Raw genomic sequence first — 20,316 nt, forward strand, 5'->3', positions numbered from 1 at the left:
CTCCTCTTTACCCCCTTCCCTTCTGAACCACAGAGCCAGACTCAGTGCCAGAGACCTGGCTGCTGTAGATTTCTCCTGGTCGGTTGTCCCTTCCAACCGTATCCAAAACAAGACACAAGAAATTCTGTAGTTGCTGGAATCCGGAGCAATACGCCAAATCCTGGCTGTTGTGGCAGACAGAGCGAAGGTGATCGACGAAGCGGTCACCCAATCTGCGTCGTGTCTCACCCATGTACAGGAGGCCACACTGGCAGCACAGGATGCAATAAATGACTTCCTCGAGCTCACAGGTGAAGCACTGCCTCACCTGGAAGGATTGTTTGGGACCCTGAGTGGTGGTGAGGGAGGTGTAGGGACAGGTGTTGAACGTAGTGCGGTTGCAGGCAAAAATGCCAAGCAGGTTATCGGTGGGGAGGGACGAGTGGACAAGGGAGTCGCAGAGAGCAGTCCCTTCAGAAAGTGGAGAGAGGGGGTGAGGGGAAGATGTGCCTGGTGGTGGGATCCCGTTGGAGGTGGCGTAAGTTATAGAGAATGATGTGTTGGATATGGAGGCTCGTGGGGTGGTAGGTGAGGAGAAGGGGAACCTGTTATGTCAGCAGGGTGAGGGCAGACGTGCGGTAAGTGGAGGAGGTATGGGTAAGGGAGCATTGATGGTGATGGAAGGGAAACCCCAGTCACTAAAAAGCGGGACATCTGTGATGTCTTAGAATGGAAAGCCTCATCATGGGAACAGATGCGGAGGAACTGGGAGAAGGGGATGGCGTCCTTACAGGTGACAGAGTGAGAAGGGGTGTAGTCAAGGTAACTGTGGGAGTCAGTGGGTTTGAAGATGATGTCTGTGGTTAATCTGTCTCCAGAGATGGAGACAGAGAGATCCAAAAAGGGGAGAGAAGTGTCAGAGATGGACCATGTGAATCTGAGGGCAGGGTGGAAGTTGTAGGCAAAGTTGTTGAAATTGATGAGCTCAGCACAGGTGCAGGAAGCAGCCCCAGTGCAGTCATCAATGTAGTGGAGAAAGTGTTGGGGGACATTACCGATGTAGGCTTGGGACATAGACTGTTCCATGTAGCCGACAAAGAAGCAGGCATAGCTGGGGTTCATGCGAGTGCCCATGACTACACCTTTAGCTTGGAGAAAGTGGGAGGAGCCGAAAGAAAAGTTGTTAAAGGTGAGCACCTGTTCTGCCAGATGGCGGAGGGGAAAGAGGAACTGGTTGGCTCTGTTATCGAGAAAGAAACAGGGAGCCTTCAGGCCTTCCTGATGGAGGATGGAAGTGTTCAGAGACTCAACATTCTTGGTGAAAATGAGGCGGTCAGGGCTGGGGAGCTGGAAGTTGTTGAAGTGATGGAGAACATGCAAAGTGTCAGACATAGGAAGGGACTGAACCAAGTGGGACAAAACAGAGTCAAGATATGAGAACACAAGGTCCCACTCTTACACTGAGCCACTCCTACAATGGCCGCTCTGCTTGAGCACGTGATCCATATCCCTCCATTCCCTGCATATTCATGTATCCATCTGACAACCTCATAAACACCACCATCGTATCTGCTTCCACCACTCTCCCCGGTAGCCCATTCCAGGCACCTGTGTTAAAAAAAAACTTGCCGCACATTTCCTTTAAACTTTTCCCCTCTCACCTTAAATGCATGTCCTTGATTGAGTTTTTTGAATAGATGATGAAGGTGATTGATGAGGGTAGGGTAGTGGATGTTGTCTACATAAATTTTACTAAGGCATCTGACAAGGTCTCTCATGGTAGGCTGATCCAGAAGATTAAGATGCATGGGATCTACGGTGACTTGGTAGACTGGATTCAAAATTCGCTTGCCCATAGAAGACAGAGTGTTCTTCTGGCTGGATGTCTGACCAGTGCTATAGAACAGATCAGTACCGGGATCTCTGTTGTTTGTGATATATCTCAATGACTTGGATGAAAATGTAGATGGGCTGATTTGGAGAAAGTGGTTGAGGCAGGTACAATAACAACATTTAAAAGACATTTGGATAATTATATGAATAAGAAAGGTTTAAAGGTACCAAACACTGGCAAATGGGACTAGCTCAGGTGGGCACCTTGGTCGGCATGGATGAGTTGGGCCGAAGAGCTTGTTTCCGTATTGTATTGCAGTATGACTCTAGTAAGTGTGCAGATGACACAAAAATTAGTGGAGTTGTGGGAGGTGAAGAAGTTTGTCGAAGGATACAGTGGGATATCGATCAGCTGCAGATATAGGTGGAGAAATGGTAGATGGAGTTTAATCTGGCAAGTATGAATTGTTGCACTTTAGGAGGTCAAATATTAGGGGAAAGTACACAGTTAATGGCAGGACCCTTAAGAGTATTAATACACAGAGATCGTGGGATCCAAGTTCGTAGTTCCCTGAAAGTGGCACCACAAGTAGATATGGTGGTAAAGAAGGCACGCAGCTTACCTTCATTGGTTGGGGCATTGAATAACAAAATGAGGAAGTCATTGCAGCTATATAAAACTCTGGCTTGGCTGCATTTAGAATATTGTGTTCATGTCTGGTTGCCCCATTATAGGAAGGATGCAGAGGCTTTGAAGTAGGTGCAGAGAAAGTTCAGTAGGATGCTGCCTGGATTAGAGAGTATTAGCTATAAGGTAAGGTTGGACAAACTTGGATTGTTTTCTCTGGAGTGTTGGAGGCTGAGGGGAAACCTGGCAGATAAAATTATGAGAAGCATAGATAGGGTAGGGAGTCACAGTCTCGTTCCCAAGGTAGAAATGTCAAATACTAGAGGGCATAGGTTTAAGGTGAGGGGGGAAAGTTAAAGGTAGATGCACTGCCAGGGGTGGTGGTGGAAGAAGGTACAATAGTGGCATTTAAGAGGCTTTTAGACAGACAGATGAGCATGGAGGGATATGCAGGTAGATGGAATTGGTTTCATTTGGCATCATAGTCAGCACATGCCAAAAGATATTGGAGCAGAATTAGGCCGTTCAGCCCATCGAGTCTGCTCCAGTATTCAATCATGGCTAATTTTTTTTTCAAACCCTTTCTCCCACTTTCTCCCCCTTAACCCTTAATCCCCTTACCAACCTATCAATCTCTGCCTTAAATAAACCCAATGACATGGCCTCCACAGTCCTCTATGGCGACAAATTCCACACATTCACTGTCCTCTGGCTAAAGAAATTCCTCCTCATCTCAGTTTTAAAGGGACATCCCTTTATTCTGAGGTTGTGCCTCAGATCCTAGACTCTCCTACTAATGGAAACATCCTCTCCACGTCCACTCTTTCTGGGCCTTTCAGTACTCAATAGCTTTCAATGAGATCTCCCCTGATCCGTCTGAGCTCCATTGACTACAGGCCCAGAGACATCAAACGCTCCTCATATGATAAGCCTTTCATTCCTAGGATCATTCTTGTGAACATCCTCTGGACCCTCTTCAGCTCCAGCTCCAGCACATCCTTCCTTAGATATGGGGCCCAAAATTGCTCACAATATTCCAAATGCCATCTGACCAATGCCTTATAACGCCTCAAAGAATGGTGTTCTTGCCTCAAGAGTCAGCACAGAGTGAATTCACCAAAGCTTGGTTCCTTGGAGGGAGTTTTTCTGAGGACAGATTTAGTCAGATTTTCACATACTCGCTGCATGTACTCTGGATGCCTGACTACAGCACTCGGATGTATCACACATCCCTGCTGTGACAGTTTGACACCCCCACCAGTCAATAGTTCTTTGCAAAGTGTCGTAATGCCATTATAGGTTAAATAATGGTTTCTTCTGTGTTTCCAGCACATGCTTTGCCCATGTTTCGGGAGCCCAGGCAGAAGAGTACCAGGAAACAACTGGAGAAAGATCGCCTTGATCCTGTGAAATCCCACAAACCTGAGCCTCCTGTATCTGGACCAGGTAACATCTGTCTAATGCTGTGAGATCAGTGACCTGGCTCTGTTGATGAGAGTGAGGTGGAGGGGTGGGGAGCTGCTGGGGAGAGCAAACTTGAGGCTGCTGCACCGAAGGAACCTGGGGGAGGGATCCAGTGGGCCACAAGTGTGGAGGGAGGGGGAAGGATCCCGTGGGCCACAGTGTAGGGGGAGGGGGATGGAGCCCGCAAACCACGGTGTGGAGGGAGGGGGAGGGAAGGGGAGGGAGGGGGAGGGAAGGGGAGTGAGCCCATGAGCCACAGTGTGGAGGGAGCTTGTGGGGAATGGGGAACTGTGGGGAGGAAGGCCAGGGGACCACCACAGAGGGAGGCCACTGCAGGGAAGGATTCCAGGGGTGGCCACTGAGTTTGGGAGCTGGAGTGGTCAGAGTAGGGATGGAACAGGGGATGACTGCAAGGAGGGAACCAAGGGTGGGGGAGGGCACTGTGTGGAAGAAACCTGGGAGCCACTACAGGGAGGAGTCCAGGGAAGGGATTCTGTGCAGAGGGGTCCAGGCTGATGGGTGGAGGGAGCATTGAGGGGGAAAATCTGTGCAGAGAGACTCTGCGCTGCTGGCTGGAGAGAGTCCAGGGACCAGTTAATAGAGGGAGCCCAATATATTGCCAGTCCTTGGTCATCGCTGATTGTAAACCCTGGAGCTCCTCAACACCTTGGCAGGAGCACCTTCACCAGAAGGACTGCAGCAGGTCAAGAAGGGCAATTAGAGATGGGCCATAAATACTGAGCTTACACACAAACACAGATCCCAAAAGTGAATAAAATAAAAATGTTCTGTCGTTTTTCTGAGATTCTACAAAATCTGTAACTTTCTGGGTGGGCACATTTGAAGAACTTCAAAGGCATATATTTGTGAGGGCTTTGTTCCAGGGAAGGTGGGACCTGTTCCGACGGGACGGTTTGCACCTGAACTGGAGGGGGACTAACATACTTGCGGGTAGGTTTGCTAGTGCTGCTCCGGGGGGTTTAAACTAGATTTGCAGGGGGAGGGAACCAGAGTGTTAGAGCAGATAGTGAGGTGGAGGAGGGAAAAGATCATGCGAGGTCTGCAGGTATAGACAGAAATCAAAGGTTTGTACCTGATAGAAATGTTCTCAGGTGCATCTATTTCAATGCAAGAAGTATTGTAGGTAAGGCAGATGAGCTTAGGGTGTGGATTGGCACGTGGGATTATGACATTATTGCTATTAGTGAGACTTGGTTGCAGGAGGGGCAGGACTGGCAGCTTAATGTTCCGGGGTTCCGTTGTTTCAGACGTGATAGAGGGGGAGGGATGAAAGGGGGAGGTGTGGCATTACTGGTCAGGGAAAATATCACAGCTGTGCGTGGACAGGACAACCCAAAGGGCTCGTCTACAGAGGCCATATGGGTGGAGCTGAGGAACAGGAAAGGTGTGGCCACATTAAGAGGGTTGTATTATAGACCGCCCAATAGTCAGAGAGAATTGAAGGAACAAATCTGTAGTGAGATAGCAGACCGATGTAAGAAACAGAAAGTTGTAATAGTAGGGGATTTTAACTTTCCATGTATTGACTGGGACTCCCACACTGTGAAAGGGCTGGATGGCTTGGAATTTGTCAAATGTGTTCAGGAAAGTTTTCTAAATCAATATATAGAGGTACCAATGAGAGAGAATGCAATACTTGATCTCCTATTAGGGAACCAGAGAGGTCAGGTGACAGAAGTATGTGTAGGTGAGCATTTTGGGTCCAGTGACCATAAGGTCATTAGTTTCAAGTTAATTATGGATAAGGACAGGTCTGGTCCTTGAGTTGAGGTTCTAAATTGGAGAAAGGCCAATTTTGTGGAAATGAGAAAGGATCTAGGAAGAGTGGATTGGGATAAGTTGTTTTCTGGCAAGTGGAAGGCCTTCAAAGGTGAAATTTTGAGAGTGCAGAGTTTGCATGTTCCTGCCAGGATTAAAGGCAAAGTTAAGAAGCATAGGGAACCTTGGTTTTCAAGGGATATTGGCGATCTGGTTAAGAAAAAGAGAGAGGTGTATAGGCAACTAGGAACAAATGAGGCACTTGAAGAGTATAGAAAAAGTAAGAAAATACTAAAGAAGGAAATCAGGAAGGCAAAAAGAAGACATGAGGATGCTTTGGCAGATAATGTGAAGGTAAACCCAAAGGGTTTCTACAAGTATATTGAGAGTAAAAGGATAGTAAGGGACAAAATTGGTCCGCTAGAAGATCAGAGTGGTCATCTATGTGTGGAGCCTCAGGAGATGGGGGACATCTTAAATAGTTTTTTTGCATCAGTATTTACTCAGGAAACTGGCATAGTGGATATGGAAGGAAGGGAAACAAGCAATAGTGTCATGGAACATATAGAGATTAAAGAGGAGGAGGTTCTTGCTGCCTTACAGCGAATAAAGGTAGATAAATCCCCCAGGCCTGATAAGATATTTCCTCGGACATTGAGAGAGACTAGTGTAGAAATTGCAAGGGCCCCAGCAGATATATTTAAAATGTCCTTAGCCACGGGTGAGGTGCCGGAGGACTGGAGGGTAGCTCATGTTGTTCCGTTGTTTAGAAAAGGATCTAAAAGTAAACCAGGCAATTACAGGCCAGTGAGCCTGACATCAGTAGTGGGTAAATTATTGGAAGGTGTTCTGTGAGATCGGATATACAAGTATTTGGACAACCAAGGGCTGATTAAGGATAGTCAGCATGGCTTTGTATGTGGTAGATCATGTTTAACGAACCTTGTAGAGTTTTTTGAGGAGGTTACCAAGAAAGTAGATGAAAGAAAGGCTGTGGATATTGTCTGCATGGACTTTAGTCAGGCCTTTGACAAGGTCCCACATGGGAGGTTAGTTCAGAAGGTTCAGACACTAGGTATCCATGGAAAGGTTGTAAACTGGATTTGAAATTGGCTGTGTGGGAGAAGAGAGTGGTAGTGGATGATTGTTTCTCAGACTGGAGGCCTGTGACTAGTGGTGTGCCTCAGGGATCTGTGCTGGGGCCATTGTTGTTTGTTGTCTATATCAATGATCTAGATGATAATGTGGTAAATTGGATCAAGTTTGCAGATGACACTGTAGTGGACAGCGAGGAAGGCTTTCAAAGCTTGCAGAGGGATCTGGACCAACTGGAAGAATGGTCCAGAAAATGGCAGATGGAATTTAATGCAGACAAGTGTGAGGTGTTGCATTTTGGAAGGACAAATCAAGGTAGGACATACACAGTAAATGGTAGGGCACTGAGGAGTTCAGATACATAATTCCATGAAAGTGGCGTCACAGGTAGACAGGGTTGCAAGGAAGGCTCTTGGAGTCCTGACATTCATAAATCAAAGTATTGAGTATAGGAGTTGGGATGTTATGTTGAGGTTGTATAAGACATTGGTGAGGCCAAATTTGGAGTATTGTGTGCAGTTCTGGTCACCTAACTATGGGAAGGATATTTGTAAGATTGAAAGAGTGCAGAGGAGATCTACTGGATTGTTGCCGGGTCTTCAGGAGTTGAGTTACAGGGAAAGATTGAGTAGGTTAGGACTTTATTCCTTGGAACGCAGAAGAATGAGGGGAGATTTGATAGAGGTTTACAAAATTATGAGGGGTATAGACAGAGTTAATGCGAATAGGCTCTTTCCACCTAGATTAGGAGAGATAAGTACAAGAGGACGTGGCTTTAGGGTGAAAGGGGAAAGGTTTAGGGGGAACATTAGGAGGAACTTCTTCACTCAGAGCGGTGGGAGCATGGAACGGGCTGCCGTCTGATGTCGTAAATGCGGGCTCACTCGAGTTTTAAGAATAAATTGGATAGATACATGGACGGGAGAAGCCTGGAGGGTTATGGACTGGGTGCAGGTAAATGGGACTAGCGGAATAACGTTTTGGCACAGACTAGAAGGGCCGAATGGCCTGTTTTCTGTGCTGTAGTTTTCTATGGTTCTATACAAAGTGAGAAAATGCACGATCAGTGGTAGATACTAAAAAATTTGTCAGGGAACAGAGGAATCTCAGGCAGCAGAACAGATGGGTGAAACAATTTATAAAGGCATACAAGATACTCGCCCTTATTATCTGAGGCATAGAGTGTAAGAGCAGGAATATCATGGTGTAACTATAAAAAACATTAGTGAGACCACTCAACTCAAATACTGTGCATTGTCCCAGTTATAACACTGCAGCAAGAATGTGACAGACCTAGAAAGAGTGCAGAGGAGGTTTATGTTGCCAATTTATAAATGTGGATAGACTGGCTGGGCTGGGGTCATTTTCTTTCACATGATGGAGAGTGAGAGAGGTTTAAGAACAAAACGTAGAACAGTACAGCACAGGAACAGGCCCTTCAGCCCATGATGTCTGTGCCAATCTAATTCCATCTGCCTGTACATGGTCTATTCCCTGCTTGTTGATGTGCCCGTTTAAATGTCTCTTAAACGTTGCTGTCATACATGCTTCCACCGCTTCCCCTGGCAACACATTCCAGGCACCTTCCACTCAGACTCAAAGTCAAATGCACAAGTACATATACACGCAGGTGCAATGATAAACTTACTTGCAGCAGCATCACAGACACATAGCATTAGAGACACAATATTCACAAGAAAAATATAAATTATACAGAATTATAGAAAAAGAACACAATTAGAACAAAAAAACGAAGTCCATTGTAATGCAGAATGGTCATTGTGTTGCTATACTGAGTCAGTGATTAGGGTTGTGCAGGTTGGTTCAAGAATTAAATGGTTGAAGGGAAGTAGCTGTTTTTGAAACTGGTGGTTCTGGGACTTTAGGCTTCTGTACCTCCTGCCTGATGGTAGCTGCAAAAAGATGGCATGGCTCAGATGGTGGGAATCTTTGATGTTGCCTTCTTGAGGCAGCAACTCCTATAGATACTTTCAATGGTGGGGAGGATGTGCCCGTGATGTATTGTGCTGAGTCCACTACTCTCTGCAGCTTCTTGCGTTCTTGTGCATTTGAATTGCCATACCAGACCATGATGCAACCAGTTTGTTAGAGTGTTTGGTGACATGCCGAACCTCCTAAGAAAGTAAAGATGTGCGCGCCTTCCTTATGACAGGTCATCTGATGTGTTAACGCCCAGGAATTTAAAGCTGCTAACTCTCTCCACTGCTGATCCCCCAATGTAGACTGGTGCATGTTCACCCTCCTTCCCCCTCTTGAGATCAACAATCAGCTCTTCAGTTTTACTGACATTGAGCAAGAGGTTATTGTTGCAGCACCACTCAAGCAGGTGTCCTAGCTCGCTCCTGTACGTTGACTCATAGAACATAAGAAATATGAGTAGGAATAGGCCATCTGGCCCATCAAGATTGCTCTGCCATTCATTACCACCTGTGATTCATCCAATTTAAAATAATACTACCTGGCTGCACGTGTATCCCTGCATTACCTGCCTGTTCATGTGTCTGCCTAAATGCCTCTTAAACATCACTATTGTATCTGCTTCCACCTCCACCCCTGGCAGCCTGTTCCAGGCACCTACTACTATCTGTTTTAAAAAAAATTGCCTCATAAATCTCCTTTTAAACTTTTCCCCTCTCACCTTAAAGCTATGCCCTCTGGTATTTGGCATTTCCACCCTGAGAAAAAGACTTCACTATCTACCCTATCTATAGCTCTCATAATTCTATGTTCTTCGATCAGGTCACTCCTTAGCCTCCAGAGAAAACAATCCAAGTTTGTCCAACCTCTTCTCATAGCTAATACTCTCTAACCCAGACAACATCGTGGTGAACCTCTTCTGCACCCTCTCCAAAGCCATTACATCCTTCATGGAATGCAGTGACCAGAATTGCACACAATATTCCAAATGTGGCCTAACCAATGTTTTATGTAACTGTAATATGACTTCCCGACTTTTATACTTCATCACTCACTCAGCTTGTCTACAGCCCCTTGAAGCCTCTTTCCACCCTCTTCCCTACTCACAATTCCAATTAGTTTTATAACATCAAAAAAGTTGTAAATATGCCATTTGGTTTCCTCTGCCTAATCGTTCCTAAAGACCTAACATTAATGTTAACTCTTGCATGAATAAAATTTAAAAAAAACTATTCTGAATCACTGTTTTCCCCACTATAAATCAAATGTTATTTCTGATTCTGCTGTGAGTTTCTGAAGGTCCAATTACAGCACGTTTAATGGTGGATTCCTGTGTTTTTCCAGTTAATGACGTCAGGCTCATAATCAAAGGGTCACTTGTGGTGGAGCTGAAGAGAAATGTATTTCTGCAGAGGGTGGTAGATGTTTGGAATTCTCAATCCCATTGTCTCAGGGCACCCAATAAAATACATATCTAATAAACCAGTTTTGGTATATTGGATATATATTTAACTGCAGAGCAAGGCGATGCACTTTGGGAGAATAAAGATAGGACATAGACAATGTAATATTGTGAAATGGATGGACGATGTATGTCCAAAGATCCCTGAAGATGGCAGCACAGGTAGGTGGAGTGGTGAAAGAGGCATATGGAATGCTCGTCTTCATTAGCTAGCGTCACCGAAACAGGTCTACAGTGGACGCCATCTCCCTTTCCCTACATTTAGCTCTGGGGCATCTGGACAGTAAAGGCACATACGTTAGACTATTGTTTATTGACTATAGCTCCGTCTTCAATACTATAATTCCAAGCAAACTCATCACCAAACTCCAAGACCTGGGACTCAACACCTCCCTCTGTAACTGGATCCTTGACTTTCTGACCAACAGACTGCAATCAGTGAGGATAGGCAGCAATACCTCCAGCACGATTATTCTCAGCCCTCTGCTCTGCTCCCTATATACTCATGACTGTGTGGCCAGATTCTGCTCTAACTCCATCTGCAAGTTTGCAGATGATTCCACCGTAGTAGGCCATATCTCAAATAATGATGAGTCGGGGTACAGGAAGGAGATAGAGAGCTTAGTGATATGGTGTCATGACAACAGCCTTTCCCTCAATGTCAGCAAAAGAGCTGGTCATTCACTTCAGGAAAGGGGACGGTGTACGTGCACCTGTCTACATCAACGGTGCTGAGGTCAAGTGGGTTGAGAGCTTCAAGTTCCTTGGAGTGAACATCACCAATAGCCTGTTCTGGTCCAATCATGTAGATGCCACAGCCAAGAAAGCTCACCGGTGCCTCTAGGCAGCTAAAGAAATTCAGTATATCTCCTTTGACACTCACCAACTTTTATCGATGCACCAGAGAAAGCATCTGCTGCAACTGCTCTGCCCAGGACTGCAAGAAATTGCAGAGAGTTGTGGACACAGCCCAGTGCATCACAGAAACCAGCCTCCCCTCCATGGACTGACAGAGGATAGCCACAGTGACCAGGTCTCTGGTATTGAGCCTGGATCTGTTGCGCAGAAGGGAAGGAGAGAGAAGAGGAATGCGGTAGTCATAGGGATTTGATAGTGAGGGGAACGGACAGGAGATTCTGTGGGCCTGATAGAGACACCCGCATGGTGTGTTGCCTCCCAGGTGCCAGGGTACGGGATGTCTCAGATCGGGTCCAGAGTATTCTGAAGGGAGATGGCGAACAGCCAGAAGCCTTGGTACATGTTGGTACCAATGACATAGGTAGAAATAGGGAGGAGGTCCTGAAGAGAGAATACAGGGAGTTAGGAAGGAAGCTGAGAAGCAGGACCTCCAGGGTAGTAACCTTAGGATTGCTGCTGTGCCATGTGCTAGCGAGGGAAGGAATAGCAGGATCAGGCAGATGAATGCGTGGCTGAGAGGCTGGTGCAGGGGGCAAGGCTTCAGATTCTAGGATCATTGGGATCTCTTCTGGAGGAAGTATAACCTGTACAAAAAGGATGGGTTACATCTGAACCAGAAGGGGACCAGTATCCGAGCGGGCAGGTTTAACAGGGCTTTTAGGGAGGATTTAAACTAATTTGGCAAGGGGATGGGAACCGGATTGATAGGGCTGAGGAAGGGGAAAACAGTAATAAATCAAAGAGAGCACATAGTAAAGAGGACAGGAAGGACAGGCAGGTGATGGGACAAATTTGTAACCAGTGGGATGAGTTGCAGTGCAATCAAAGCAAAAAGTACCAAATACTGGACTTAAAGTATTATACTTAAATGCACGCAGCAATAGAAATGAGGTGGATGATCTTGAAATACAACTACAGATTGGCAGGTATGATGTTGTGGCCATCACTGAGACATGGCTAAAGGGTGGATGTCTTTGGGAGCTGAACGTCCAAGGATACACAGTGTATCAGAAGGATAGGCAGGTAGGCAGAGGGGGTGGCGTGCCTTTGCTGGTAAGAAATAATATTAAATCATTAGAAAGAGGTGACATAGGATCAGAAGGTGTAGAATCTTTATGGGCTGAGTTAAGAAATCACAAGGGTAAAAGGACCCTGATGGCAGTTATATACAGGCTGTCAAACAGCTGCCGTGATGTGGACTACAAATTACAACAGGAGATAGAAAAGGCTTGTCAGAAGGGCAATGTTATGATAATCGTAGGGGACTTTAACATGTGAGTGGATTGGGAAAATCAGGTTGGTACTGGATCTCAAGTGAGAGAATTTGTAGAATGTCCACGAGATGCCTTTTTAGAACAGCTTGTTGTTGAGCCCACTAGGGGATCAGCTGTACTGGATTGGGTATTGTGTAGTGAACCAGAAGTGGTTAGAGAGCTTAAGGTGAGTTCACTTTGAAATTTGAGAAGGAGAAGCCAAAATCCGATGTGTCAGTATTTCCATAGAACTATACAGCACAAAACAGGCCCTTTGGCCCACCGTGTTGTGCCGTCCATCAAACCACCCTCACGCAATCTAACCCTTTCCTCCCGCATATCCCTCTATCTCACATTCTCCATGTGCCTATCCAACAAACTCTTGAACCTGTCCAATGTATCTGCCTCTACCACCACCCCAGGCAGTGCATTCCATGCACCAACCACACTCTGGGTGAAAAACCTCCCCCTGACATCTCCCCTGAACCTCCCACCCATAACCTTAAAGCCATGCCCTCTCGTCTTGAGCATTGGTGCCCTGGGAAGGAGGTGCTGGAGTAAAGGAAATTACAGTGGCATGCGAGAGGAACTGGCCAAAGTTGACTGGAAAGGGACACTAGCAGGAAGGCAGAGCAGAAATGGCAGGAGTTTCTGCGAGAAGTGAGGAAAGTGCAAGACAGATATATTCCAAAAAAGAAATTTTTGAATGGTAAAAGGACACAACCGTGGCTGACAAGAGAAGTCAAAGCCAAAGTAAAAGCAAAGGAGAGGGCATACAAGGAAGCAAAAATTAGTGGGAAGATAGAGGATTGGGAAGCTTTTAAAAACTTACAAAAGGCAACTAAGAAGGTCATTAGGAAGGAAAAGATGAACTATGAAAGGAAGCTAGCAAATAATATCAAAGAGGATACTAAAGCTTTTTCAAGTATATAAAGAGTAAAAGACAGGCGAGAGTAGATATGGGACCGATAGAAAACGACACTGGAGAAATTGTAATGGGAGATAAGGAGAAGGCAGAGGAACTGAATGAGTATTTTGCATCAGTTTTCACTGAGGAAGACATCAGCAGTATACCGGACACTCAAGGGTGTCAGGGAAGAGAAGTGTGTGCAGTCACAATTACAACAGAGAAGGTACTCAGGAAGTTGAATGGTCTAAGGGTAGATAAATCTCCCGGACCAGATGGAATGCATCCTTGTGTTCTGAAGGAAGTAGCTGTAGAGATTGCGGAGGCTTTAGTAATGATCTTTCAAGAATCAATAGATTCTGGCATGGTTCTGGAGGAGTGGAAAATTGCAAATGTCACTCTGCTATTTAAGAAGGGTGCGAGGCAGCAAAAAGGAAATTATAGACCTGTTAGCCTGAAATCGGTGGTTGGGAAGTTGTTGGAGTCGATTGTCAAGGATGAGGTTACGAATTACCTGGAGGCACATGACAAGATAGGCCAAACTCAGCATGGTTTCCTTAAAGGAAAATCCTGCCTGACGAACCTATTGCAATTTTTTGAGGAAATTACAAGCAGGCTAGACAAAGGAGATGCAGTGGATGTTGTGTACTTGGATTTTCAGAAGGCCTTTGACAAGGTGCCGCACATGAGGCTGCTAAACAAGAGCCCATGGAATTACTGGAAAGTTACAAGCATGGATAGAGCATTGGCTGATTGGCAGGAAACAGAGAGTGGGAATAAAGGGATCCCATTCTGGTTGGCTGCCGGTTACCAGTGGTGTTCCTCAGGGGTCCGTGTTGGGGCCGCTTCTTTTTACATTGTATATCAACAATTTGGATTATGGAATAAATGGCTTTGTGGCTAAGTTTGCCGATGATACAAAGATAGGTGGAGGAGCGGGTAGTGTTGAAAAAATGGAGAGTCTGCAGAGAGACTTGGATAGACTAGGAGAATGGGAAAAGAAGTGGCAAATGAAGTACAATGTTGGAAAGTGTATGGTCATGCACTTCGGTAGAAGAAATAAATGGGCAGACTATTATTTAAATGGGGAGAAAATTCAAAATTCAGAGATGCAAAGGGACTTGGGGGTCCTTGTGCAGGATACCCTAAAAGTTAACCTCCAGGTTGAGTTGGTTGTGAAGAAGGCAAATGCAACGTTGGCATTCATTTCTGGAGGAATCGAATCTAAGAGCAGGGATGTGATGTTGAGGCTCTATAAAGCATTGGTAAAAGCTCACTTGGAGTACTGTGTGCAGTTTTGGGCTCATTATTTAAGAAAGGATGTGCTGACGTTGGAGGGGATTCAGAGAAGATTTACTAGAATGGTTCCAAGAATGAAAGGGTTAACATATGTTCAACGGCTCTTGGGCTGTACTCCTTGGAGTTCAGAAGAATGAGGGGGATCCTCACAGAAACATTTCGAATGTTAAAAGGCCTGGACAGAGTAGATGTGGCAAAGTTGTTTCCCATGGTTGGGGAGTCTCGTACAAGAGAGCACGACTTCAGGATTGAAGGGGGGCCCATTCAAAACAGAGATGCAGAGAAATTTCTTCAGCCATAGAGTGGTGAATCTGTGGAATTTGTTGCCACGGGCGGCTGTGGAGGCAAAGTCATTGGATGTATTTAAGGCAGTGATTGATGGGTATCTGAGTAGCCAGGGCATCAAAGGTTATGGTGACAAGCCGAGGGAGTGGGGCTAAGTGGGAGAATGGATCAGCTTGTGATAGAATGGTGGAGCAGACTCGATGGGCTGAATGGCCGACTTCTGCTCCTTTGTCTTATGGACTCTGTCTTTACCTCTTGCTGCCTTGGTGAAGCAGCCAGCATAATCAAAGACCCCACCCACCTGGGTCATTCTCTCTTCTCTCCCATCAGGCAGAAGATATAGGAGCCTGAGGGCACACACCACCAGGCTCAAGGACAGCTTCTATCCCACTGTGATAAGACTATTGAACGGTTCCTTTATACAATGAGATGGACTCTGACCTCACAATCTACCTTGTTGTGACCTTGCACCTTATTGCACTGCACTTCCTCTGTAGCTGTGACACTTTACTCTGTTCTGTTGTTGTTTTTACCTGTACTACCTCAATGCACTCTGTACTAACTCAGTGTAACTGCACTGTGTAATGAATTGACCTGTACGATCGGTATGCAATTGGTACAATCGGTTTTTCACTGTACCTCGGTACAAATGACAATAATAAACCAATACCAATAGATTCAAACTGCAGGGGGTTTATGGACAGCTTTATAAAATATTGTTGAGGCCACACCTGGACTATTGTGTGCAGTTTTGGTCACCTCGGTAAAGAAAGGATGTGATTGCTCTGAAGAGGGTGCAGAGGAGGCTTTCCAGGATGTTGCCTGGGACGGAGTGTCTCATTTGTGAGGAGACACTGGATAGGCTGTGTTTGTCTTCCTTGGAGCAGAAAGAGCTGAGGGTGATCCAATAGCTGTGTACAAAATTATGAGGGCCATAGAGAAGATAGGCAGCAGTAAACTTTACTCCATAGCAGAAGTATCTATAATTAGTGGGTTTGGGTTTAAGGTAAGGAGTAAGAGGTTAGGAAGGTTTTGAATTTTTTTTTTCACCCAGTGGGTACTTAGTGTTTGGAATGCACAACAGTTAAGAAGCATCTTCATGAGCACTTGAATCACCAAGAATAAATTCATGTCCTCAGTAAAACTACCTGTTTTCATTTCCAGATCATTACACAACTCCTCAATTGCCTCCCACTTCTACACTCCCCCTCGGTCGTCTGCTATTCATGCCGTTGTCATCTTCACATTCAACCGTTCCAAGCACTCCTGCTGACCTCCCACATTCTCCTCTTCATAAACTTGGAAGTTATCCATAACTTTGCCGCCTGTCTCAAACTCGCACAGTCCTGTTCACTCAGCATCCCCCTACTCAATGGACTGTGCTGTTTCCCAGTTAACCAATACATTGATGTTAACAATCCTTGTTTTCAAATCCCTCAATGGTTTTACCACTCCTCCCCCAACTCACCAGCACCACTACAACCCTCACCAACATTTATGCTCCCAATTCTAGTCCAAAGATCATCACCACATTTACTTGCCACCATGGCTGGTCTCACCTTCAGCTTAAACCCCTCTGCCTCTCAAACTCCTTAGAATGATTCCTAGAACCTTCCTCTTTGCTGAGCTTTCAGTCACCCACCTTTGAAATCAGTTTTTGTTTGCTAATTTGCCACTGAATTGTATTGGTTTGTTTTTACCAAGTTTTATATAAATAACAGTAATTTGTAACATTTGGTTTGGCTGTGGTGAGGGCTTTGTACTGCATTGTGAGTATTATATTTTGGAGAGATTGGTCATGTCACAGTTTGTGATGGTCGGGAAATTGTTTGGACTTGGAGGCTGAGTGTATCTCGGGATGTGGAGGCTGAGTGTATCTCGGGATGTGGAGGCTGAGTGTATCTCGGGATGTGGAGGCTGAGTGTATCTCGGGATGTGGAGGCTGAGTGTATCTCGGGATGTGGAGGCTGAGTGTATCTCGGGATGTGGAGGCTGAGTGTATCTCGGGATGTGGAGGCTGAGTGTATCTCGGGATGTGGAGGCTGAGTGTATCTCAGGATGTGGAGGCTGAGTGTGGCACTGTTGTATGAGTGTTTCAGAGCTGTGAATCTGTCAGAATACATGAATGTTGGAGATTGGGACGGGCATTGAGGTATGCATGTAGTTTGGAGGTACTGGTCTATTTTGGGATATAGATGTCTGTTAGGATTTGGAGTATTTCAGGCAACAGGATTTTGTGGGGTGGTTGGGTGGTTTTTTGGGAAGTTTGTGACCATTGAGGTATTGGGGTCAAGGTGTTTTGAGTCTGATTTTTCCTGCTGACTTGACTTCCATTGCAGGTCGTGGTGGTCGAGTTGGGACTCATGGTGGGACATTATCATCATTCATTGTGAAGAATATTGCTCTGGATAAAACAGATGACAGTAACCCACGTGAAGCCATCTTGCGTCATGCAAAAGATGCTGAACAGAACCCATACTGGGTGGCTCCTGCCTATGTTAAGTGAGTGATTGGTGCTGGACTGGGGTCATGAGAGAATGGGGAATCAATGGGGCCACATTTTTAGCTCATTTCACTTCTACTTAAGAACACAAGAAATAGAAACGGAAGGAAACCACTTGGCCTCTCATGCCTGCTCTATTGTTAGTGAAGTTGTGGCTCATCTTTTGCCCTTTCCATAACATCTTGAAACTTGGTCACTATCTCTGAAACACACTTCCACTGACAGTTCAACCACTTGCCTAGCCACATTCCCTAAGATTAGGTCCAGTACTGCCCCTTCTCAAGTCAGATTTTATATGTATTGGCTAAAACAAACCACCTGGACACACTTTAAAAATTCTACCCCCTGTACGCCTTGCCATCCAAGTTTGGGAAGTTGGAACCCCAACTGCTCTGACCATATATTCCCTGAGATCTGCTCCATCTGTCACTGACTGTTAAGAAGGCCTGTAGTATACCCCCAGCAAAGTGATCACCCTATCTTATTTGTTCTTAGCCTCTATCCAAATGGCTTCACTTTAAGAGCCTTCAAGTCCGAGCCTTCAAGTATATCTTCCCTTATTCCTGCATGATGGTTTCCTGAGCTCTGTGAGAGAACATTTTGGAGATAGTGATGATAATTCTATCTCCTCGACGATCTGGAAAAGTATAAGGCTAACTGGAAGGAGCTTAAGAAGAAAATTAGGAGAGCAAGAAGGGGACATGAGAAAGCCTTGGCGGGCAGGATTAAGGAAAACCCCAAGGTATTCTACAAGTATGTGAAGAGCAAGAGGATAAGATATGAAAGAATAGGACCTATCAAGTGCAACAGTGAGAAAGTGTGTAGGGATCCGGAAGAAATAGCAGAGGTACTGACTGAATACTTTACATCAGTATTCACTACGGAAAAAGATCTGGGTGATTGTAGTGAGGACTTGCAGTAGGCTGAAAAGCTTGAGCATATAGATATTAAGAAAGAGGAGTTGCTGGAACTTTTGGAAAGCATCAAGTTGCATAAGTCGCCGGGACCACATGAGATGTACCCCAGGCTGCTGTGGGAGGTGAGGGAGGAGATTGCAGAGCCTCTGACAATGATCTTTGCATCATCAATGGAGACGGGAGAGGTTCCAGACGATTGGAGGGTTGCAGATGTTGTTCCCTTATTCAAGAAAGGGAGTAGAGATAGCCCAGGAAATTATAGACCAGTGAGTCTTACCTCAGTGGTTGGTAAGCTAATGAAGAAGATCCTGAGAGGCAGAACTTAACAACATTTGGAGAGGTATAATATGATTAGGAACAGTCAGCATGGCTTTGTCAAGGACAGGTCCTGCCTTACGAGCCTGAATGAATTTTTTGAGGATATGACTAAACACATTGATGAAGGGAGAGCAGTAGATGTAGTGTATATGGATTTCAGCAAGGCATTTGATAAGGTACCCCATGCAAGGCTTATTGAGAAAGTAAGGAGGCATGGGATCCAAGGGGACATTGCAGTGTGGATCCAGAACTGGCTGGCCCACAGAAGGCAAAGAGTGGTTGTTGAAGGGTCATATTCTGCATGGAGGTCAGTGACCAGTGGTGTACCTCAGGGATCTGTACTGGGACCCTTACTCTTTGTGATTTTTATAAATGACCTGGATGAGGAAGTGGAGGGATGGGTTAGTATGATTCCAGATGACACAAAGGATGGAGGTGTTGTGGATAGTATGGAGGACTGTCAGAGGTTACAGCGGGACGTAGATAGGATGCAAGCTGGGCTGAGAAGTGGCAGATGGAATTCAACCCAGATAAGTGTGAAGTGGTTCATTTTGGTGGGTCAAATATGATGGTAGAGTATAGTCTTAATGGTAAGACTCTTGGCAGTGTGGAGGATCAGAGGGATCTTGGGGTCCGAGTCCATAGGACGCTCAAAGCAGCTGCACAGGTTGACTCTGGGGTGAAGAAGGCATATGGTGTATTGTCCTTCATCAGTCGTGGAATAGAATTTAGGAGCTGAGAGGTATTGTTGCAGCTCCATGGGACACTGGTCAGACACCACTTGGAGTACTGTGCTCAGTTCTGGTCACCTCACTACAGGAAGGATGTGGAAGCCATAGAGAGGATGCAGAGGAGATTTACAAGGATGCTGCCTGGATTGCGGAGCATGCCTTATGAAAGCAGGTTGAGGGAACTCAGCCTTTTCTCCTCGGAGCGACAGAGGATGAAGGGGGACCTGATAGAGGTATATAAGATGATGAGAGGCATTGATCAGGTAGATAGTCAGAGGCTTTTTCCCAGGGCTGAAATGGTTGCCACAAGAGGACATAGGTTTAAGGTGCTGGGGAGTAGGTATAGAGGAGATGTCAGGGGTAAGTTTTTTACTCAGAGACTGGTGAGTGTGTGGAATGGGCTGCAGGCAACGGTGGTGGAGGCGGATACGATCGGGTCTTTTAAGAGACTTTTGGATAGGTACATGCAGCTGAGAAAGATAGAGGGCTATGGGTAAGCCTAGTAATTTCTAAGGTAGGGACATGTTCGGCACAGCTTTGTGGGCTGAAAGGCCTGAATTGTGCTGTAGGTTTTCTATGATCTAATACTGCAATGCCACCACCTCTTTTACATCTCTGAATTCGATACCCTGGGATGTTGAGTTGTCAATCCTTCCCTTCTTTCAAATATGTCTCAGGGATGGCACCAATATCATATCCAATGCTCTAAGTCAATCTGCCTTGCTTGTCAGACTCCTTGCATTAAAAGAGATGCAACTTAGCTTTGCATTCCTCCCAGGTGCTGAATCATCTGCTTCGCTGCTCTGCAGTCAGTGTAACTCTCAGTTACTTTGTGGCCTTGTACGTTTTCTTGTGTTCATTGTTTCATTCCCTCATACTGTCTCTGCCTCCTGCTTACACCTTGCCCTGTCACATCTCCGTTCACAGTTGACCTTATCTCCCCCCACTTCACTTTTACATGCCCACTTCCTTGAATTTTTGTCCCAATCCCACCCCATGTCTGTCTC

General features: G+C 45.7%; 1 protein-coding gene across 2 annotated transcripts in view; it reads left to right on the plus strand.

The window, feature by feature from the left end:
• LOC127572500 (WD repeat-containing protein 70) overlaps positions 1 to 20,316 on the plus strand; it is a 131,408-nt gene that overhangs the window by 107,868 nt on the left and 3,224 nt on the right. For both annotated transcript variants that reach the window (XM_052019853.1, XM_052019854.1), the window contains exons 16-17: positions 3,770 to 3,886; positions 17,180 to 17,342. In XM_052019853.1, coding sequence (XP_051875813.1) covers positions 3,770 to 3,886; positions 17,180 to 17,342 — 280 coding nt within the window. The remainder of the gene's footprint in view (positions 1 to 3,769; positions 3,887 to 17,179; positions 17,343 to 20,316) is intronic.

The sequence above is a fragment of the Pristis pectinata genome, chromosome 7 (genome assembly GCF_009764475.1).
Source record: "Pristis pectinata isolate sPriPec2 chromosome 7, sPriPec2.1.pri, whole genome shotgun sequence".
Taxonomy (NCBI): Eukaryota; Metazoa; Chordata; class Chondrichthyes; order Rhinopristiformes; family Pristidae; genus Pristis; species Pristis pectinata.